The 23,900-nt window shown below is 37.7% G+C and overlaps 1 protein-coding gene across 2 annotated transcripts in view; it reads right to left on the bottom strand.

The window, feature by feature from the left end:
* The window catches only part of MICU2 (mitochondrial calcium uptake 2), a 135,433-nt gene that overhangs the window by 22,766 nt on the left and 88,767 nt on the right, over positions 1–23,900 (bottom strand). For both annotated transcript variants that reach the window (XM_058045149.1, XM_058045150.1), the window contains exons 3-7: positions 15,885–15,916; positions 15,697–15,772; positions 11,032–11,079; positions 7,046–7,128; positions 761–823 (exon numbers count right to left, since the gene is read on the bottom strand). In XM_058045149.1, coding sequence (XP_057901132.1) covers positions 761–823; positions 7,046–7,128; positions 11,032–11,079; positions 15,697–15,772; positions 15,885–15,916 — 302 coding nt within the window. The remainder of the gene's footprint in view (positions 1–760; positions 824–7,045; positions 7,129–11,031; positions 11,080–15,696; positions 15,773–15,884; positions 15,917–23,900) is intronic.

Below are 23,900 nucleotides of genomic sequence, written 5' to 3'. Positions count from 1 at the left end.
TAGTATACTCAGGATTCCCCTCTCTCTTTTCAGTCTCACTCAATGTCACCCAGGCTACAGAATATCTTGTCTCTGTGCTAACTACAGACTCAAGAATACACTCTACCTAAGAAGAAGGGAGGTTGAGGTGGCTGGATTCAGGGGAAAACAAAAGAGAGCAGGAACTTACCTGTCTCTTTCATTGATGAGATCTATTTACCATTTGCTAGTGGACTGCAAAACAGTGAAACTTCTTTTCCAGCAGGACAATCATACTCTAGGATTGTTTCTTCTAGTCTGCATCTACACTGCCTCTTTCTGGAAGTGGACTTAACTAAAATAATCCTTGCCTTTGTCACCTCAGTGACAATAATCACATTTCAAACCAACTCAGAATGAGTTGATATCACTGCAACAGCAGCATTTACGTAAGCTTAAGCTATAGATTACCATTTGGAAAGCCTTCTATTCTCGTATGGCAATATGGAGCTCTTCCTGAGATTTTCATAAATACAGGAGAGTGGCTTTAAAGGAGAGGCTCACAGAAACCAACCAAGTGAATACACAGTCATAAAACACACTGATTCCATCCACTTCATCAGAAGCCTCAGAAATTACATTTTTCTTCCCCAGTTTGAGAGCAGTTGACAAATCATGCCCTTTCATTTAATTAAAGCACTAATACTTAGGCTTATATACTTATCTAAAAACTGAAAAAATAACAAAGTTCATGGGAAACACTACAATGTTTTTGTAAGGAAAATGTATCTCTATTTCATACCCGAAGTACAGTTTCATCTCCAGCTGCTTTCAAGTCATCTTCCTTCCCAATGATTCTCTGTAGCTGTATTTGTTGAAACATAAGAAAAGAACAGGAAAATTACAAACTTGATCTTATAAGAGCCTACTTTTTCTGAATCTTGATTTAATTGCACCTTTTCTTAATTATACATTTCTGCAAGGTTCTCTAGTCATGACAAAATATTTGCATACTTGACAATATTTTGCTATTCAGACACACTTTTCCCTAGGAATGTCTTATCTACTGTGATTAATGTAACCAAACATTAATCTATCTCTTGCAGCCCAGTGCTTACTCTATTTTTAGAGGAGATTTTCTAGCAACAGAAGCTTAGTTTTCACTTCAGAAGATTTTGAAAGTCTGGGGTATAGCATCAAGTATCATTCCAGAAATAAAAATTATCCTGATTTTCATGCTGTCCTTCTAGATAGTTTTACATAGTTCTGTTACAAACATGATCTTCTGGACATGAAAAACATACCTGTTAAAATTAGGTACTATACAACTAACAATAAAGAATAATTCAATTAAATAAGAAAACATTTTTTCAGAACTGGCATTATGCAGAATGTGGCTTGAGTTTTCCCCTCCACCCTTGGAAAAAATTAATCTTGACTGTATTAGCTAAGAAGATTTTTAGAATTACTGAAATGACTCACATTTCAAAACATAACTTCCACTGTCCCAAATAAAGTTTTAAGGTAATATAAGCTGTGCATTAATTTTCAGTACCTCAAGCATATCAGAGCTGCAAGGTTTCTTTGACTGCATTTCAGCTTCAGAGATGAACACTGCCACAAGAACGAGTGATTTAATATAGCACAAAGTACACCTACCTTTCAGATGTTTGCATGAATCCTCAAAAAGACAGCAGAAATGAAAGAACAAGGGACTTAATACATTTCAGGTAGAGATATGGAATTACACAAATCACTCTGGATTTGGAGACTTTAAAAGATGCTTTTAAAGCTCAAGAATTTCAAAACTGCTGGTTTGCTTCTCAGGCATTTCTGACTGATTCCTCAACCTGCTCATTAAAACCTGGAAAAAGTTCATTACCAAATTTCCACAGAAATTATCCTGGAGTTTTTAGATTTTTTAGATCTCTCCTTTGTTGTTAGTTTTGTTTTTGTTGTTTTTCTTTTTTTTCTTTTTTTTTTTTTTTGTTCCTCAGAGAAGCAGTATGGGCTTGTAAACAATAAGAAAAACACGCTATCGATTTGTGTTGCCAAAAGTCACCCCTTGACCTTCAAATTTTGAGTAATTAACCTGTTCTGGGTTTGTTTGGATTTTTTTTATCCTCAATTTTTTAGTTTCTTAGGATGCTTACTTTCTATTTTTAGTTTTAAATTGCACGTCTTGATAGCATTTACCAAAATAAATGCTATAAAATAAGGCAATTAAACACCATTTGTTCCTCCAAATTATCTTAATTTTTGATCATTTACAAAACAAATGATTACTACAGTAAAAGCATTGTAAATTTCTTCATAGCATAATAGCATTATACAGCTGTGGGTAAAACCACAACTTCTTGTCCATATTCTCACTGAGAAATCACGGGTTTTTTTACCTGAAAAATCAATCACTTGATCACACATAAGGAATACAACTGCAAAACCTTTCCAAACAGGAGTAAAATTGTATTTTTCTCTTTTAGATTTTATTTCTAAAGGACTCTTAAAAAAAATCTGCAGAGTAGATTGCAGTAGCAGAGGCTACTGAAGAGCACAGACACAGCATAATTATTTTCACACATATTCTGAAAGGTTTCACTTATTGTTTTCTTATACAGTATGTAAATTCTTAGAGTGCTTGAAACTATTTCCAGAAGTCTGTTGATTTTTTTTCAGCATAGTGCAGCAACTACTCACAGAGGGAGAAGAATTCTGCCCTCAAGAAATGGACTCCTCCATGTAATATTTATTTGTATTTAATATTTATATCTGCTCACCACTCACTATAATAATGGCTGATTCAAAGATAATGAGACCTATTATGCACAAGTGAAGCCTCTACTAAAGACAGAAGTAATCTGTTCTGAACAGCCTTTCTGGCAGAAAGACTTAAAGAAAGAAAGACAGGAAAGAAAGAGAAAGAGAAAGAGAAAGAGAAAGAGAAAGAGAAAGAGAAAGAGAGAGAGAGAGAGAGAGAGAGAGAGAAAGAAAGAAAGAAAGAAAGAAAGAAAGAAAGAAAGAAAGAAAGAAAGAAAGAAAGAAAGAAAGAAAGAAAGAAAGAAAGAAAGAAAGAAAGAAAGAAAGAAAGAAAGAAAGAAAGAAAGAAAGAAAGAAAGTAGTTTTTTTGCATCTTCCAGTTGCTTGAGAGAGATCAGGGCTTGTGGAAGCTCTGTGCCACAGCTGCTGAGTGTTGGGTGCTGGCTCATTCAGCCCTAGATGAAGCTCTACAAGTATTTTGTGGTATCTGCTCTCCTGCAGAAGTGTGTAAGATGGTCTATTCAGAAAGTCTAAGTCATACAGCTCTTGCATGTGCCATCAGAGCTACTCTGCCTTTATTCCCAATAGTTTTGAACTGTCATTAATTTTACTTAGACATCTTTAATCACGACAGATTTAGAGAGTCAGGGAAATTCCTTACTTGCTGGGGATTTTGGGAACTTTGGTAGCCTTATTCTTGGTGGGAGGTCTCAGATTAATGCGCATGGGTTATTATGTGTCTGGAAATCCCCCATACCAAGTCTCAAGTGAATGTCTTGGAAGTGCAGAGTTCATGGAAATCTCTTACTGTCCTCACAGAGATGCAGATAACATGGCTCTGAGAAATGATTCTGCTCTCTGGCAGGGGCTGATTAAAGGGTGGCAACTAACATCTGTGAACATGCCATTTCTACCTTGTCTTCTTCACCCTGGAGTTGCAGGGCAAAGCAACAAAACTCTCTTGGCCCTAATACTGAAACGTCTCTTGTACTGTGAGTGTTTACCACTGAAATGTGGACAAAGCAGAATTACACTGGCTTCAACACAAAGAAATAGGGAGGAGAGAGAACAAGAGTATCCCTGTGAAGGGAGAGACTTTTACTGGAAATTAGGGAAACGTGCACTGAAATGGAAAGGCTATAGAGGACAAGATAAACTCCCTTGTTAAAAACATGAAATCGCATTCAAGGTCTCCTTTTCCAAACATCCATTTTTGTCAGCAGAGAACACTGGGAAATTCTGCACCTCGCACTCCTGAAGTGCCTGATCCATACAGGTTTGAACAGCCTATATCCCACCATATAATGCAGCACTGAGGGCTGGGTTGGAGTTTCTGCTTGTCACTCATTTCCCCTTTCTGAATGACCTGCTTGACACATCTTGTGCCTGTTCATCCAGGAACATGGGAGAATTGAGATATACACAATTCAAAGAATGATGGACATTTTGCAGACCAAAAGGGAAGTTCTTACCTCAAAGACTCTACAGTCTAGATCAGCAGTCAGACTCTACAGTCAGACATCACAGACATACATAGATGTCTAACCAGTAGATAATGGTGAGAAATGGGGAACACAAGAGATGACAAAGCAAGAGAAAATCAGCAGTGAAATTCCTTTTCCCACTGTGCACTGCCTACAGAGACTGCCTCCTGCTTACTGCTTATTCACTATTCTTTTCCACTGCATTTTCCTTATTTCCTGATGTTATGTCAAATATAGTGTGGAAATCACCACAGACTAGTTCAGATATATTTTGCTAGGATGAAAACTGGGACAAGACAAATGACAGATTTGCCACACAATTTACTGGTTTATTAGCTATCTAGAAACTTTCTATGATGCATACAGAACTAAAGTATAGAGATTAACACATAAACACTTATTTCCACATTCTTACATTCCAAAAATTTTATTTTTAAACCTAATCTATACAGTTTTGCTTGAAAATAGTCTCCTCTGTAAATATTATGAAAACAGTCACAAGAGAAAACTCATCCTCTGACTAACTTGCATCCTATGGGACTTCTTTGAATTTAATGATTCTTGTGAGTTGATAGAGTGATTTATATGGGTGTCCTTTTACCACTCTATATTATTTTATCAATACAGCCCAAAAAGGAAATGCAAAGTAACAATCTATCTAACTAGAATAATTTTCATTTAACTTGATTGCCTCTACAGAAATCAAATTATTTTTAATGATTTATAGAATGTTTTCACCTCTACATTTGATCACTCTCTGTTGTTTATACTGGCTGATTCAATTAGAATTACCTGAAATGGGTAATGATATTAAATACATAAGATATTGCACATCTCCCCAAAAGAGCAGTGTAAGAATCTCCTTATTTGCTTAACTCACAGTACTTTTAAAAAGAAAGTACTGCTAATGTGGCATTTTGGTGCAGAGGCACTACAAGCTGAACATGTTCACTAGTGTTCATGGAGTTTTTTTGCTTGTAACATACTGTTTTGCAGCTGAATAATACAGCCATAACAGACTTATTTTGGTAATCGGGGAACTGCTAATCTGATAACAATTCACTATGATTGCGCCTGGTTTAGTAAGTTAAAAATACAGGCTTTACTAGAATTTGATTTCTTTTTAATCAGCAAAATAATTAACACAAACAGAATAAATTCTTCAAAATGAAAAGATCTTCTGTAGCAACAAATGGGTGTAGGGCTGTGCTGCTTTTGGAGGGGGTAGAGTTAATTTCCTTCACAGTGGCTGGTGTGGGAGAGTGTTTTAGATTTGTGCTGAGCAGGGGGCTGATAACACAGAGATGTTTTTGTTGTTGCTGAGCAGGGCCCACACAGAGCCAGGGCCTTTTCTGCTTTTGCACTGCCATGCTGGGGAGGGGCTGGGGGTGCTTGGGAAGCTGGGAGGGGACACAGCCAGGACAGGTGACCCCAAGTGACCAAAGGACATTCCAGCCCATCTGACATCATGTTCTGTGCTTAAAGCGGGGGAAAGGAGGAAGAGGGGGACATTTGCAGTGATGGCTTTTGTCTTCCCAAGTCGCCATTACACGTGGCGGGTCCCTGCTCTGCTGGGGATGGCTGAACACTGCCTGCCCATGGGAAGCTGTGAATTCCTTGTTCTGCTTTGCTTGTGTGCATGGCTTTGCCTATTAAAATGTCTTTATGTCAGTCCATTCTCTTACCCTTCTGATTCTCTCCCTGATCCAGCTGCTGGGGGAAAGAACAAGCAGCTGCCTGGGGCTTGGCTGCTGGCTGGGGTTTCACCACGCCAAAGGTATCTGCAGGTTCAGTTAGGGGCTTCTGGGAACACTGTCTTGGAAAATTACCTAATTTGAAGTATTATTTTCAAATAGTACTACTAAGTCTAGAAGTATTTTTGCAACATTTTAGAATAAAGTATGACTCATCAATTGTAACCTTGCTAAGAGACAATTCACTGAAATAAAGGTGATAAGTGCAAAACACGTGAACAGCTATTCTATTATTAATTCAGAGTTTAAGGCTATGAAATTCACCTAAATAAATTTTTGCTAATTTCTCTATCAACAGGTCCATCTTTAAAAGTTTTAGATTTTAAGGTTCTCTAGAGATGTGAGTTCATGATCAACTTTAACATCACTCTAGTGACTGAAAATATTTTGAATCGTAGTAGCCATGTCACCTTCTTATAAAATTGTCTCTCCACTTACCTCCAATACAAATTAAAGATCTGAAGTAAATTGAGGGATTCTATTAAAAATTATGATTGTTAATTCTGCATTCAACTTTTGACAAGAAGTACTTAGTTAGTCTCCTGTTAAATACTTAAAAGTAGAAAAAGCTATATAATTAAAGTTGAAAAAGCTATATAATTAAAGCCTATTCTTCTTCCTAACTTCAGAGCAAGATTTTCTTAGTTTTTAAAATATCTACCTCTCTCCCCATAGTTTAGATATAATATGGGAAAAAAACTGCTGTTTCTTTTCAAAGTGTGAATTGATAAAAATCTTTCTGCAACAGCAAGCAAAATTAATAAAGACCAAAAGAGGATGGGGAATTAAAAGACTCCTCCAGATGATTATTTAAATTAGCTCATGGGATTAAAGGATATACACTAATTCCTACCTTCCCAGTAGCAGATATTTACTTACAATTCTAAGGTAACATTTATACAAGTGGATTCAATTATGGTAAGTACTTCTATCAAAATACCTCAATATGTGCTCCTTTCATATAAAACATTTTAGTAAGCATGTGATGATAGACTGGACTGAAAAATAGGCTTGATGATTTTAATGAATCTTCATTGAGCAAATATAACCCATGGATCTATTTAAAATTAAAATGTATGTAAATACACCTACCTTAAAGAATTCTTTCTTTTCAACTTGTTCATTGCCATCTGCATCCAACATTTTAAAGGCAATCTGAAGTCCAGTCTGGGGTTCTGCAACAAATTGCAAAAGAACTTTATTGAAAATATCACACACTTACACTAGAACTCAAACACCAAATGTAAAATGAGCATTGACTCCGGTTCAGTTCTCCATTGTTATGTACATACACGGTATTTCCAGTGAACCATACACACCTCTTCCAGCACAAGCAAACTGTTTAAACACTTTTTTACTATCATTTCAAGGGATAATTAATGCAATGGCAAATTAAGAAATGCCAGCACTGCCTAAGTACAAGCCATGAACGTCCATCTGAACCAACAAAAACACTGTATCTCTTACTGGCCAGGTCTTAAGATGTTTCCAAAGAATGTCTCTAAAATCCCATGTCACTTATGCAGTCTAGCTTTGCCTTTTTTATAAGAGCTCCTTTTCAGGTGAGAAGAGTGGAAAACTCCTTCTGGCCGTTTTTGACAAAAGCATGTTTTGTGTGACTCCCATCAAGATGATTTTTTTTAGGAATTCTACACAATTTTACCCTGCACTTCCAACCCTGAGTGCACGTTTATTTTCAACACAAAAATGTAATGAGTTCTGAATCTTGAGGACTCTATAAAAGCATGGTGTGTTTTGAGGTCCTCCCCACAATTTCCTGATCTTAATTTGCTTACAGGAGGTGGCCTTGAGCATTGGCAAGCCCACACAGGAGCAGCATGCTGCTGAATTGTAGCTACAGTTCCCTGTGGTAGCAACCCCTTATCCCAGTAATCTCTGGAGGAGGTGAATTAATGCCACAACCCAGGCATGTCAGGTATGGACTTATTGTCTCTGGAATATACTGATGCTTCCAAGAACAATGCTGGACTCATGAGGGCAGCAAAGTCGTATCTCTAAAAAACTCCAATGCCTTCAGAATTTGGCTTCTTGAAATATATTCTTCTAGTTGCATTCTGTAAAGTTTTAAATCTTGTTTTTTTTAAAAGAGACTTTTTCTGCAAAGGGAACAAGTTAAAAGAGATATCCCATTCCTTTCACATCATGACAAGATGGTTAAAGAAAGTATTAATTTTATATTTTAGAAATAACTACATCTTCAGCAGTCAACTAATATTCTGTGCGAAGCAATCTTTTGGTGCAAGGGTATTTTATAAATACCACTGCAATCTGCACAGCAGTGCTTTCCCCAGCAACTGGGTTGATTTAATACTCAAAACTGGCTTCCTTTCCATGGAAATGCCACATGCTAAATTTGTGTTACTAGTACAAAAGCAAGAAAAGGCTATCCAATAATATATTTAGAGAATAAAAGTAATTGATGTATTTAATAGCAATTCATACCATCTGTGTTCCAATTTTCAGATAAGAGAGCTGTTAGTGAAAATATAGACCTAAAGCTGCCTATACTGTTTAGAGATGACATACTTATCTGATATGATGTAACCCCAAAGGTATGTGTTTGTAAAATAAGCACAGTTCAAAGACTACCACAGATATATTTGTATTTAATTAGAATCAGGCAAAATTCCAAAATCTGAACAGAAGTGCTTCATCCTGGCTGTGAGTGCAGGTTAGACCTAGGTGCTTCCTCTCCTAATACTCCTGCATTGACCAAGCTGTCAACTTGCGTGACTGGGTAATTGAAACGAAGCCCTAAGTAAAGGTGACAACTTCAGTTCCTGGGCTTCTTCACCAGGCAGGGCTCCATTAACTATTGCTAGAAATGAAATTTAATACAGCACTGGAGGAAAAAAGATAGTGAAAACACAAGGCACATAGAAAAAAGAAGGTCATGGGGGAAAAAATAAAACCTTTTTCTGTCACAAAATTACATTTTCCAGTTCAGTGTTTTTACAGACTCTGATTTTGTATGGCAGGCAGCATGGTCTTGTCAGCAGCGTGGAACCAGGAGTCTGATGACTCTTTTTCCATTTCCCTATTGCTCAGTTGGTGACTTGGAAGTAATTTAAATATTGATGCCTGCTTTAAGAAATCCCACATTAAATCTCACTAGTGAGAGAGACAGGTTGTGTAACTCGGGGCTGACTGGCAGGGGATACTTGTTAGGCAAAGATAGAGGCACTAACACTTGTTGACATTTGCTTTCAAACTGATCAGTATGATAACCCTCTGTGTAACCAAAGCAGTAACATTACCAATGCATTTTTATCCTGCTTTAAAAGGTGCCTGTGTTTTTGCAGTTTGATATATTCCCATATAAATTCTGTGAAAAACAATGTTACTTGATTTTCTGGAGAAGTGGAACAACTTTCTTTGATACTGCTTCAATTTTCTAATTGTTTCAGACAATAATTGAGCATGAATTCACTTTCAGCCGCCATAGATTTCTAAAGAAATAGAATCTCTGGCACCTATTCCTGCAACTTTAAGGTACTCTTCTGAAGTAATAATTTGGCCGTTGTGGTTGTCCTTTTTTAATATAAATTTATATTTTATGAGTTGCAATAAATATTTTAAAATTGGTATCCTACCTGGGCTAAACTCCTGTCTCTGATTTTAAAAGCCGCTTGAACACATGGTATAACTCATTCTCAAGCAGTGTGTAGCACGGGACAGTCATCACTGCTGAAGCAGTGTATTTGTATGTTAAAGCTTAATGCATATCTATATATATATATAATTTAATACTGTGTACTAGCTGAAGTTGCCAAAGAGATTATCCACCTTTCATGCTGTGCAACAGGAATTAATGCAGTTCTGCTGAGGAATGAGGTGAGCTGCAGAAGAGCCACTTGAATTGTGCAAAGGTGCATAATAATGACAGGCTGGACATACTCTCTCCACTCTGTGGAGACCAACATTACTTGTTCATACTACACTATGAGAGGGTGGATTTCCAGAGCAAGGAAAATTTGTCAATTTATTTAAGGCCAAGTCATGGACCTTGCAGCCATGGAAGTGATGAGGGTCACACGAGAGTGATGCCTCTACAGTTGGTCAGAAAAGAAGTGACTGCTTCCTTCTCTCCTTTCTCCATGCACTGATACAAGAAATTTATTACGCCTGGCTTTGTTACTTGCTGAAAATGTTAGACTTATACAAGTCAGTCAAACAAGACTGCATGTGGACTATTCTGTGGACTATTCCATGGACATGCATATGGACTTCACTACTGCTCTCAGGGTCTTGCCATGTAATGCTCATTGACACACCTCAAATCTTGATATTTTTAAGCATCACCTACACAGCAGAACAAAACAGGGGGTGGCAAGTATGGCACAGAGTAAGTACCAGACAATCCCAGGTCACTTCCATGCACAAAATCAAAAAATGCCTGTTGCTTGTAGATAAAGCAAGTTAGAAACAAAAGTTGTTTTAAAAAAAAGTGCCTGAGAGAAAAAGGAAGGAAGCAAAGGAGGGGGGCTGAAATACACGTACAACACTTGGAGGAAATAAAGCCAAAAGGAACAGAGGATAAAGAAAAGGGACTTTAAAGTCAGACAAAAAGACACTGAAGAATTCTGCTGTTTATGTATTGCATCCATTGCAAATCTGAACACAATAAAAACAGGCAACGACCTCTGAGACACTACAGCAGTTTTTCACACTCCTGCATGAGCTATATTGCAAATGCCTCATTGTCCAAAATGACTAAAACTACTATACAGAAGGAAAATTATTCATCTTCCCATCCAGTTCTTCTTCCCCTTATTATGTCCTTCTGAAATCAAAGTCTCCCCCCTCTCAAAGGATTTCAAAAGACTTTTCTGATCCTATAGTGCAGGAAGTGCCATGATTTTTGAAGTATTGCTATGGGCCAGTGATGACACTGATGTCCATTTATATTAATGCATTGTCACCCTATATACAACAGGTTTTTTTGTTTAACTATAATGTAGAAATTTAGGAGCTAAAAAATATCAGAAGAAAAGTTCCTGGTAAACTGTTAGTAGCTGACTATTTGTACCTATATATTTTAAATATATAATACTTACTCGTAAGAATTGTCAGCAAAAACAGATACTCTGCGTAAGAGATCAACCCTGGAAAAAAAGTTTAAAAATTATTTGTGGAAAACCCCAAAAACTCACAGCAAAATTTGAGAGATTAAATCTTAGAAATATAAAAAATGTAGTTTGACATTTTATTAAATACCTGTATTAAAGTAAGCCAAGTTACTACTTAATAAATTTTTCACTTCTGTTTTTAGTACTCTGAAGTAAAATTCCCTAACCCCAGACTCATCAATGTTCATGTCTAACCAAGAAAGTAAGGTTTATTTGAAATTAACAAAAGGCCTACACTAAATCTTTGGGTTCTCACTGAAAACATTCAATGTTTATATAAAAGGCAAATAAATTAAATGTGCTTTGTCACATTTAGTACCTGGGAGGAGAACTACTCTAACATTACCCTGAAGGATCAAAGTCCTCCATCCTTTGGCAGGCTCGCAAAAGGCAGAGAATAGCTTCCCTCTAATTCTCAAGGGAACATGGCAACATGCAAAGCTGCCAAGCTGCTAGATTGTGCTGATAGTACTGCTGGGCACTGTGCCAAGAGGAGGCTTCTTATTTTTTTTTTAAATAGGAACATGTCCTTTCTACAAGGTGAAAGTATTTTCCCCCTTTTGAAGGAAAATTCCAGTATTTTCTTTTGAAATACCGCCTTAAGTGAAAAGCCTGAACAAACACAAAGATGTGATAGCGTCAAAATAGAGTGTGCAAGCTAAAGATAGAGAGTGCAGAATGAGGGTGGCTAAACAACAGAATCTGAACCATCTGCCCTGCAATAATGTTTGGGGAAAAAATGTAAAGGGCTTTTTTATAAATCACTTTTCAAAATAACTGAGCTACTTTTAACTTGTGAGCTAAACATTGTATAATGCTGAAGCTGCTTAAAATAATGAAGTTCAAACATGCCTATCTGTGCAAAGATAAACTATTTTTGTAATTTATATTTAGTTAATTGATAGATAAGGAACCCACTTAAGCTTCAGTGATAAACAATTAGCTTCTGATAAACTACTAGGCAGAAGCAACAGCATTTGTATTTGACCTCAGATAGTGACTTAACACTTCTAAGTACCAGAGCTCAGAAATATTAAATTGCTAAATGCAAGAGTCTGAAAATATGAGAACAAGTCTTAGCTAAAGGGAGGTCTAATTCTGATCCTGTTGCCAACATACTCTGGTTCCATATCTCAGCTTTCCTCTCCATCAAAATAGGACTATTTACCCTATCATCCTACATGAATGGTGTAAATCAGCACAGTACTACAATCATACAATACATAGTGGAAATAAAAAATACTTTAATCTCAAAGACATAGTCTTGCTTATAAGTTTTAGCATTTCTGTAATTGAAAGAATGCAAATTGCTATCTTAATTGCTGTAAAACTTGGGAGTTGTATTCTTAAATGAAGCATCTATGTTTTCTACAGGTTTGAAATCAAATAAACAGAGAAAGTACTCCTGCCCCAATTTTTTTAGCTTATATGCCTAAGACAAGATTAAAAAAGGAAAAAAGGATAGAAACAAATAGGTGGCGAAAAAAATCAAGCAAATAATGTGGTAAGTAGTGATCAAAATTCCTAATTTTGCTATGTGTGTGACACAGCAAAAGAATGTTTAAAGGAAGAATTTTAAGGAAGACAAGGAGGTAACTTCTCTGGTCTGTACAGAAAACACCTCCCAGTCAAGGACTGCAGTGGTGTCAGCACAAAGACCCCTGACTGAAAATGTAACCACCAAGCAATGAAGGATGGCATTACTGGGCAGGGAGAAGTGGGACTCTGCTCCTCAGCTGTCTTGAGATTTTCTGCATGGGAGAGTCTAAGGAAAACCTGGAAGCTGAAGACAAGTGATTTATGCTAGGTAAAACAGAACAAGGAGAGCCCAGTGTGGGGATGCAAAATAACAGATGAGACACTCAAAGAAGTTGTGGGAAAAAAATGTGTTTATCAAAACTTTTGAAAGGATATTAACATGGCAGATTGTGGTTGTAAAAGTCTGAGAAAAAATAAAGTTGTAATAATTGAGATACAAAATACTGAGCCCCTGGAGAGTTTTACCTTTATAGCTAAACAGGGATCATTATACCCTATAAAATTCTGCAGAGAGAATCTGCAAAATTTTTACGGAGATGGCAAGATGTGAAGAAAAGATCAGTTTGAAGACGACACCCTGCTGATTGGCTCAGGGGAAAAGCATCTGAATTGAAGAGGGCTGGAAAGTAAAGCTTTGCAAGAAATGGCAGGAGTTTTCATCATCTTACTGTAATCTAACTGAAAAGCTGATATAGTGAAATTGGTAAAAATGTAAATATAATAAAAAGATGTAGAAATATTCTGGATTATTTTTTAAAACCTGACTTAATGCCCTAAAGAAAATTCATAGTCTGCCTGATATTTTCTGAAAGACTGACTGAACTGAAATAATTTATCATAAGATTTTTTTAATTTGTGGACTAATTTCCATTTAAAAACTTCCTTTAATTTTATTGTCCTGCATGCAGTGAGTGGGCAACTTACCTCATTCATAAAGTAAATGAAATATTTTGGTAATTTTCTTTTTTATTCTACAGTAATTATTACAAAGGTACTCAAATTAAAAGATGTAAAGCAGCAAATTTTAAAAACCCAAAATAACCCACTGAAAATTAAATTCATATCCAAGCAAAATTTAAAAGAGAAAAGCTTCACACACTGTTGAATGACTCAGCATACTTGCAGCCAAGAATGTGAAGTTTGCATTGGCAAAATACTGTCATTTTCTAAAGCTAAAGGAACCTTCCCTAACCTAGAAATATCTGTCCTCAAACTTACTAACAAATGCTGACAGTACAATATTCTTATTGCTGAATAAATCATAAGTATACTACAAAATATGACACAGATTTTAAAACTGCCCACTAGAAGGCAGAATCCCCTAGCACTACATTTTACAAACCAGACTGACGGCAGTTTTCTGTCTCCTTGACATTTAAATAACAATTTGAAGGTAGTTAAAATAACCTAAGCTTAACAGTTGGACAGGGGTAGATTAATTATTCTGGTACTTGTAAAAGCATAAATATTTTTATTTTTAAACTGTGATAATAATGCATCTCAAAGCAAAAGCATCAAAGTCACTAAACAGGCATCATGACCAAAAATTGTAAAAACTCTTGAGTGTTGTGGGGACATATGGATGACTGCACTGAATATTTTTGCATCATCTCAAACTCCTACCTGGCCTTTGAAGGACTGAGATTCAAACACACAGTGCTAAGCTAGGGCAGATCTTTGCCAGAATGCAGGAGACACCAACTCTGAGTGTATCACTGAGCCCACTTTGCTCCAAGCACTCAGCTGGGAGAGGTGCAATAAGAAGAGGCTGCGTTGATTTGCTGTTTTCAGTTTCTCTTTGTGGATTCCTGGTTTTCCCAGGCAGCATGCTCTGGGGATTTGCAGTGTCCATCACTAGAAAAAGAAAGGCTCTAAAAAGCAGGTAAAGAGAGAGAATATACAAAAATTCAAGACTGAGAATGCTTTAAGCTAAATCCTAGGAAAGGATGTGATGATTGGAAAAGGCAGGGAATGACTTTACAAAATCCAGCCTCTCCTGGGAAAGGAAAAAATTGTAATTTGTTCAGAGATGTTTCAGGGCTTTTGCAGTATGCTTTCAGGGGCAGACTGACAAGCAAGGCAACCAGCTGGAGACCTCTGGAGGTCTGCACAAGGGTGCAAGAAATGAACTGCAGGCAAAAGAGGCTGTGAGACTGAAGGGCAGGTGAAATGCTGCAGGCTGAGACTGAGGGCTGCTCTCTTGGCACGAGCTTCCAGCCCTGAGGATCTGCTGTGCACGGAGAGAGCATGGCTCATGCTGGCCAAGGAACTGCAGCAGCGCAACAGTAGCTTTATTTTCCAGAAACATCCACAGGATAAGAGATTCACGCTGAACTGTATGATACAGAAACTTTGTGAATAGACGCTGTCGGTCTTTCTCATTAGTTTGGGAATTTTGGTCTTTTGTTACTGTGAAATGGTTAATTGCTCATCTATTTGGTTTTCTTGATCCTCTTGTTTGTTTTCTCTCTTCAATTAATTTATGTTAATGAGATGTTTATTTGGTGTTCTTTAATCCCCTGTTGTTACACTAACAATATCCCCACTCTTAGTTTTCTCTTTATGTAGTTCAATATAAAGTGGAAATGCTGGGTGAAAAGAAAACAAAGCACATCAACACTGTGAAGGGTCAGAGAGCTCCCAAAGAGGGAGAAATAAGCTCAACTGCTCTTGAAATCAGGGATACCAACTTAATGTAACTAGGTACAAGTTTTATTTTTATTCGTAGTTTCCATGCATTTAAGTTATATAGAGGAACAGTCAGGTTATTAACAAAAAGTCTTAAAAGTTCATTTTGTGTTCAAGTCATCTCTTTAACCCTTTCCTCTTCCTCGTAGGCTTTTCAGTTTCTTTTATGTCTCCTCCTGCACCTAAGAAGGCTTTCAACTCCCAGCCTCTTTACTCTCTCATGTATAACTGAGAGATTTGCCAAGGAGGCAGCTAGATGAGGATGAAATAAAATCCATGAAAACCTCTTTAAAAATACATTCAACACATACCATATAATGAGATAAAAAGCAAGATTTATTTTTCATTATCAAAAGTGCTCATTACCTTTATCACCAAGCTCTCTAAAAAAGGTTGGTCCTGGTTTAGCTTTGGCAACATACAGCAGTGCAGCATCTACCTCCTTTAAAGACACAAACAAGAAAATATAAAGCCAGTTTTGAAAGAGAGTTAATCACTTCAGTAACAGAAAGAATGCAAGTTCTTTTGAAGAAGGAAAGGAACATTTTGCTTACCTTTTTTGTCAGTTTCTTGGCTGAGGCTTTCCCTATAATAAAAAAAAAATCATCATCATTCAATAACAAACTGACTTTGAACTTTGATCAGGTTCTGTGTCATTTCTTCAGATTTTTATGGGAAAATACTAAGTAATATGAAACAGAATATTTCGCAACAGACAGTTTGTTTCTAATTCCCATAATAATCATGAAAGGACAAGATTTAAAAATAATATGAGCAGTCTGTTCAAATGTTATCTCAGCCTAGATTAAAGTACAGCCCACTTTCATATTGATGACCAACTTACTAGTATGACTTTGCATACTGTGAGCTACAAATGTCACACAGATTCCAAAGCAAGACTACACAGCAAGAAACAGCTGTAGAATTTACAGAGGGATTTCCATGCACACATGAGAGTCCTTGAAGTGAAGGATGAGTATGTGAAAGCTAAGAAATACTAAAAAAAAATTAAAATGTTGATGCTTCTATTGAGCAGAAGCAAATTGAACAATTCTGCTTTCTGAAAGAGCATCAGACAAAAATCATGCAAACTGCTAAGTGCTTCTTAGCAGGTTCAAGTGTACACACTCAAACAGGGGAGCCACAGGCAGTATAGGTTATGCTCCTGTGCAAATCACACGTTTGAGGAGCTGCAATGTATCTGTAGGGACGTATATAGCTGCAATGTATCAAGAGTGGAACATTCCAGCTGGTTAGGCAGGGATCACAGAAACCCTATGGTCAGGGACCAGCAGGAGCTGTACACGTCCCTTCTAGTCTATCTCTTCAGCATCTCTCATACAATTCTCCAAACCCTGTTGTCCTTCACTCTTACCTCTCTCAGCCCATCAGGCTCTTCCTTCATCACCATTTCCTCTGGATTCCCGCCAGCCATTCCCTCCTATCTATTCACACTGAGTAAGCACAAACTGAGCCACTTGGATGTGCTCCATGGACTGGTGCCCCTGTGTGCAGCAGCCTGCTTTGCTCCACACTGTCTCCAAGGCTACTTTGCTGCTTCACAGGCATTTTGCATCCAAAAGGTCACCAGTGCAGCACCACTATCTGGAAATGGGCATGATGGAGGCAGCCTGGTGGGCAGCTGTCAACAAACATCTACCAAGCATTTTCACAGGCCCATAATTTGGCCAGATGGAGGTGCTTTGTCAGTAAAATAGTGAATTTCCACAGCGCTGGCAAATGGCACGCCCAGCTGCAAGGGGTCTCCACTGGCAACTTTTGGCTTGCAACATCTCAACCAGCAATAGCTCGTTTTTCAGCACAGGCAAACCAGTACCCTGGCCTCTGCTCCCTCAATTAGCAGTAACAGTTTTGCCGATAAATTCCTCTCCTCACATCCCCTCCCCCAAATCAGCCTAAGGCAGACACCTGGCACATTACATTTCAACACAAATGTTTAAGTTTGACAAAAGTTATAAGCAACTAAAATTAGGGTTTTAATACTGGAGTGTTGAGTGACCCCAGCAACAGGTGCTGCCAGTACCACCTGTTACTGTGGATGAATACATTTTTGTGCAATGGCTATACATACATTTACACCCATAGACACACACATCTATAAAGCTCCATAGGTAGAGCTTACCTTTTAAGTAAAACAATGCATGAAATCCTCTACTTTGCTTCATTTGAGACAAAAGAAGTCAGACTAATAACATACTGGGAAAAGCAGCAACAATAGATACATGCAGTAAGGCTGAGTCCTGAGCAGTGTGATGTAACACCACAGTTACATCTAACACTGCTGCAAAGCATTTTCATGAATGGCTGTTAAGCAAATTAAGTGATTTAGATCTCAGCTTCGAAATGTCACTGCTTCTGTACAGCACATTTCAATGTGAAACTGAACTGAAACTGTTTTTTTGGCTGTGTCAGACCCACCTAGAGAGCAGCCTTATGGAAAGGAATGAATCAGGCTGTAGGTCTGCAAAAAAGAGTATCTGAAAGAAAGGGAAAACCACCCTGCAATGTTTTTCACTCTACATGCTCCTTGTACTTGATGTCTGCACTAAAGCCAGCCATATACCCTTATCTGGTTAACAGCAGCCCCATTCCTTTGATTCTCCTGGTGATCCCAAGAACATCGCATCTGGATCAGCACTTGCTACCACAGCAGTGTACTGGAGAGCAGCCTTTTGCCAGCATCCAGGAGGACGATGAAGAGAGACAAGCTGAACTTTGTGAGCTGGAACAGCAAAGGCATGGATAAGTGATGCAAGGTAAGGAGAAAGCACTGGGAGCTACAGCTGAGACAATAGCCAGCCAAGTTTGTGAGGCTGTACACTTGCTTGAGTGTTTTTGTGTTTCTCTTCTTTGTGTTGCATTCAGCACAACGACGCTGAAACTCCTCAGCTGTACGGTTTTGAGGAGCAACATATCCTCACTGAGAATTATCAGATCTTGATAAAAATTACGAAAGGGAAGGGAAGTCTGTTGTAGATGTACAGACTCTTCACCAGCCAGCACTTACAACTGCAACTGCCTAGAGCTCACAGAAATGGCTGTGGCAGCCATCAACATCTGCTCTCCTGCATCCAGCCACAGGCACCCTCCAGAGGACATTTAAGATGCTGACATGTTGACTGACCTCTTTCAGAGGCGAAAAGACAGTAACAGCAATGGTACAGAGATGCTCATGCTACCCTCACATGGGGGAAAGCACTGGTAGAGCAAAAGAAGTCTTTGCTGAGTGGCAGAAGAGGGAGAGAAGAGTCACAAACACCCCAGGATGTGGTGAGAGGCAGCACCAGCTGGGTCAGAATTGGTCCTTGCAGCAACTGGATGAGAGGCAGCTGCTATAGTAAGACAGGAAAAAAGGCAGGAGGGAAAGGGACAGATTTCCTGAGAGAGAAACAAAGAGATTTCTACTTTTCAAAGCAGTAAACACAGTAAAGTAATAAATATGGACTCTTTTAATGGTGCTCTTCTCACATGGGCAGATGTCAGCAAGCATATGTACTGGAGGGTAGGAATCTTTTGGAAAAAACACCCTGACACTAGGGACAGTTATTGGAATACAGCACACCACAACAGACAGTAGTGTTATCTTTCATACTGGGATTTGTGTAAGATATTAGAATACAATCTTACAATAATATAATAAATTAAACTGTAGAATGAGTTTCCTCCAATAATTATTTTAATGTTTTCTAAGAATTACATCCAGTTACATTTCATTGGTACTGTCACCACATAAAATAATGTGTGAAGACTCAAATCTCTGTTTTCACCAGGAAACAAACATCTTGAATGCTAATTTAGCTCTTGGTGCTTATTTTCTCAATTTATTTACTTCTTAACAGTGAGAACCCTTTAAATACCAAAAAGTAAAAATACATTAATATAAAATGTACAGCCCTCTGAGGAATCAGGTCTTTTAAGACCTTGTCTAAAATAATTAGGAGAATGTTAACTCCACTCTGCAGAAGATGCACTACAAAGGTTTGAACAGTTTTCTTACCCAGCTTGTACACTGAAGAAAATAAGTGCCTCTTTCTTCCTATGAATTAAATATTGGTTCTGTGATTCCTCACACATGACTACAAATACAACAGGATCTCAGTTTCTCTCCGAGGACTACAAGCAATAGATGTAATTATTAGGGAATATTTAATCTAAAAAGTAAAAGATCTGCATGATTTAATTTTCTTTAGTTTTATTATTTTACTTTGATAGATTCTTACTAATTGGAAAAATTAATGACATAGTACAAAACTTGTTTGTAGCAGTTAGAGTCTTACTTTGATATGAAAGAAAAGAAAGTTGGAATTTTTATTGTTTTGAACTTGATTAAATGAGAACTTTTTTTCCCTACAGACCTGCCACAACTATGCAGGAATGCTGGTTTAAAGGACAGTGAGTATTTTCAAGGGTCTCTACATATTTTACAGATGCAATCATCTAATTTTCACCACCTACAGCATTTCCAGGATACAATGAGGTACAGAGGTTCTTTTCATGGACAAAAAGGCATTTTAACATTTTCAGTTGTATGAATACTGAGTCTGCTTATAAACACACAAGTTCTGTGCTGTTAGCCAAGAAAGTTACTTGACAACTCTAATTAAGAAAACACTGCCAAGAGCAGCTCCATCAGTCTTCATCTGCCCTCGGCAAACCTGGGTATTTTGTCACTTACATTTCTTACAACAGAAGTGTTTCCATCATTTATGGGTTTTTTTTCACTAAGATGTAGAACCAACCTGACATCAGTATTAGGATTACTGTTAGGAAAGGGCTGAATTGAACAAGGCTGGACTTGCACACACACAGTAACACCCTTTTACACCTGTAGAGTTAAGGACCGGCTTAGATCTGACAAAAGATGCGTAGATTCAAAGAATGAGCAAAATCACTAATATCAACAACTCTAACAACAATAATCAAAGGACAAAGTAAAAGTAGTTACTACTACTTGCAAGAAAACATGATTTTACATGTCTGCAACATTGCCTTATTTTTGTAATATGGAAATTTAATTTAAATTTTGAATCAATCTTTCTCCACAGCCTGAAATTCAAATGTGAACAGTATAAAATAGGTATCCTTTCCTAGAAGAACAAACTCCTGTCCTCTTTATCAGTAAAGTCACTAAGATGGTTTGGCCTGAATCTCTTTTTAGCTCTATTTCAAACAGACAAAATTACAAAAATAAAAGAAAAATTGACCTTCCAGCTTTTTAATTTTGGATGGCATTCATTGCTATCTTTGCTGAATATTGACCTTGCAGGTTCAAGGTCATACTGAGGTGCTATAAAACCATTTGTTTTTTTATGAAAAATTAGGATGAGAATAGCATTAAGTATATTCACAATTGAAACAAACTCTCATTCTCCAAAATGATGGAGAAACAAACCTTTTAAATGCGATGGGTTTTCAGCACAGTCTTAATTTGAGGATCAGGCCATTTTAAAAACCACACCCACTGTATGCAGCTCATGCTGTGGCCTTTACAGCAGAGCCCACCCTGCAGCCTTGCCTGCCATGGGAACGAGGATTTGCATTTTTTCCTTTTAACTGGCTGCCAGCTTTCACGCAAGCTGAACCCTGAGAATCCTGCACCAGAGAGCTGGGTTAGATAAGAGTTGTGTATGTTGATTTCCTTGGGGAGATGATGTTAAAATTTCTGTTTAAATTAGCCTGAAATAGAAGATCTTTGACATTCAATAGCTTGTATTTCATTCTCAGCTCTCTTAGATAATTTTAATGATACCGGACAAGTATGTTATATTAACAAAGTGTGCCTTTTTAACCTACCTTATTTTTGTTCTCATTCTTTAAAGCTCTTCTCTACATTTATAAAGTACTTACTGCTAATGAAACCAATAAAGGACAAAAATTCAAGCTAGTAATTATTTCTTTACGGCCTCCTTTTGAAATACTGGTGATACTGGAGATAAATGAAAGATAGCAAAAAAAATTAGGCTTTTTGAGAGCATGACAAACCAAGTGGTCAGATTGCTATGCTAGCTCCTGGCAAACCAATACCTGAATAATAAATGAGCATGCAATTTAAATGAATTAAGAATCTACTTCAGCTAGAAAGCTTTTACTGAACTACTGCATTGCTCCATTGAAAGATAATTGATAAAAGTAATTTAAATCACATGAATTAGTAAATTGAACCAACTGAATTGAATTCAAGTATGCCCAGTGGAAAAGGCAATTTGCAATAATAGAAGCTTCTGCTATGCTTTACAAAACAAGCTTTGCATCTGTCCTTCTTTACTTAAAGCAATTGTTCCTCTGAGAAAACAAGAAATACAGAGCGCTGGGATGAGGCCAGCACTGGCAAATCTCTATTTCAGAAGAGCAGTTGCATCAGAGCAAGTCAATACCAGGAGGTTTCTCAGTGAGTCAGGCAGCCCGGGGTAAAAAGGGTGGGATGCTGATGCACGGAGGAAACATCAAAGGATGACACAGTCTTTTAGGAAACTGAAACAGACAAAAGAATTAAGATAAGCAAGTTTTCAAAACCTCTTAAAGAGATCATGGCACCAAGTCACCAGGAGTTCCAAAATAACCAAAGGCACCAGGGTAAAAGCAGATGCTGTGGTGCATACTACAGTGCTTGCAAACAGCTCAGTCCTCACTGGAACTGTAGCAGGAGTCTGTGGGAATGGCAGGGAGAGCAGGGGAACACGTTCTCCTTAGATTTCATCCAGGGAAAATGACAAGCTTCCAGATCCACTCTCTTTCTAAGAACGTATCCGAGCTGCAGACAGACAAGGAAAAGATGAGAATGTGTTCAAACTTCCAAGCTTACCACAAGACTTGTACTGCAAGGACATACAGGATACAGAAAGTCACCTCTCCCAAACAACTGGAGCAGTCTCACAGGCCTGTAAGGGCAGCTCTGCAAAGGGAGCACGTGAAGCAAGCTAAGACTTCATGTGAAACACTCAAGCAGCAAGAAGCCAAGCAGAGAGCACAACTGCAGCTGAGCATTTCCCCAGCAGGAGAGGCTGCCAGTCCTCTGGGCAGGCAGAGCTCAGCACTGGGGGGAGCATCTGGAAAAAAAAAAGTGTCATGTGAAATGCAAGTTCTCAAACTCCCAAATAAGCACCTCATGCTTGGTTCCTCTGGCTTCATTTAGATGTCTAAAAATTAGGTGCCTAAATCTGAGTTAGTGATTTCTGTGGTGCTTTGCTGTAACTATGATGGTGTGAGGACATACCCAGAAAAAGATTTATAATTAACTCTGAAATCTGCTGCTCCTATTTCAGATGTGAGGACGAGCTCATATGCCCAAAAGCTTATCTAATTTTTCCAACTTAGAGCAACTGGTCTAATAAAAGATATTGTCTCTTTCTGCAAACTTCTCCTGACTAATGACCTTAGGCTGCCTTTACAGTCAAGGGAGAGAAACAGAGAAAGGACTATTTATTCCAGGTTGAGACAGGTGTCCAATGCAGGTCTTGTACTTATCAGTTTCCTTTATATAAAGAAATGCTACAATTACTTCCTCTGACCTGACATTCAGCTTTTATATATGTGAGTTGGCCAAGTGAGTGCTTCTGCATGCAACCAGATAACTCACACTGTGACTGCTTTCTGCATTTGTTACATCTGTAATCTGTTTTTTCCAACCTCCTATCTAGCAGCCTGATGTTAGCAGTGCTAAGGGCATGTATTCTGTTTTAATAAAAACTTAATCAGATACAAGGACAAAGTTTACTACAGTTTAAGAGATGGAATGGCTGCACAACTGCAGCAATAAAGTCTTAAAAAGGACAACTAAGATTATCTGGAAGGAGCTGTACCCATAATATATATTTCTGAGACCAGAAGGGTAGAGAACAATTTCTGCAACTTACAGAGAACACTATGCAGTTCAGACTTTTGGGACTGATGGCATTTCCAGACTCTGCACAAAACCATAGTCCTTCCCACAAAGAGCAGGCAAGTAGAACCACAATACCCAGAAATTCCTGTTACAATGTTTAAGACTGTAGTCAGTGTTATCTAGCAAAGAGAAGAGTATAAGCTAGACTATGCCTTCAAGAAGATTCAATTAAGGAACTTTGATCCAACTTTGAAATAAAGAAGGTTTAATTTATGAATCATCACTCTCCTTAAGTCATCATCTCCTATTGTTAACAACACCTGGATTTTAAATACTACAGTGTCAGAGCACATTCTAGATTAGGATACTAACATCGAAGATAAACTATCATGACAGCCTCCTAGCACTAGAGGTCTAGTTCTGTTTCTCTCCTAGAGAGCACTGGAAGTCATGATCCCTGGCCTAAGGGTTCTGCAATCTACTTTATGGCTAGAGAAGATTATGATAGAAGAACAAATAAAGAGAGGTAAGGACAATAACAGTGAAACGACACAGTTAAAAATCTGACTGCATACACAACTCGATCAAATTGCATCTTAATTATAAGCAGAAATTTGGATTCAGAATGAAAATGTGGGCAAATCATCCCAAAATGAAAATGAAGGAATAAAAGGTCAACATCCTAACAAAGCCAGAAACTGATTCTTATCTCACTATGCAAAACTTG

This window comes from Melospiza georgiana, chromosome 2 (assembly GCF_028018845.1).
Source record: "Melospiza georgiana isolate bMelGeo1 chromosome 2, bMelGeo1.pri, whole genome shotgun sequence".
Taxonomy (NCBI): Eukaryota; Metazoa; Chordata; class Aves; order Passeriformes; family Passerellidae; genus Melospiza; species Melospiza georgiana.
Note: the sequence above shows the minus strand (reverse complement) of the source record. Positions and strands in the feature narration are given on the sequence as shown.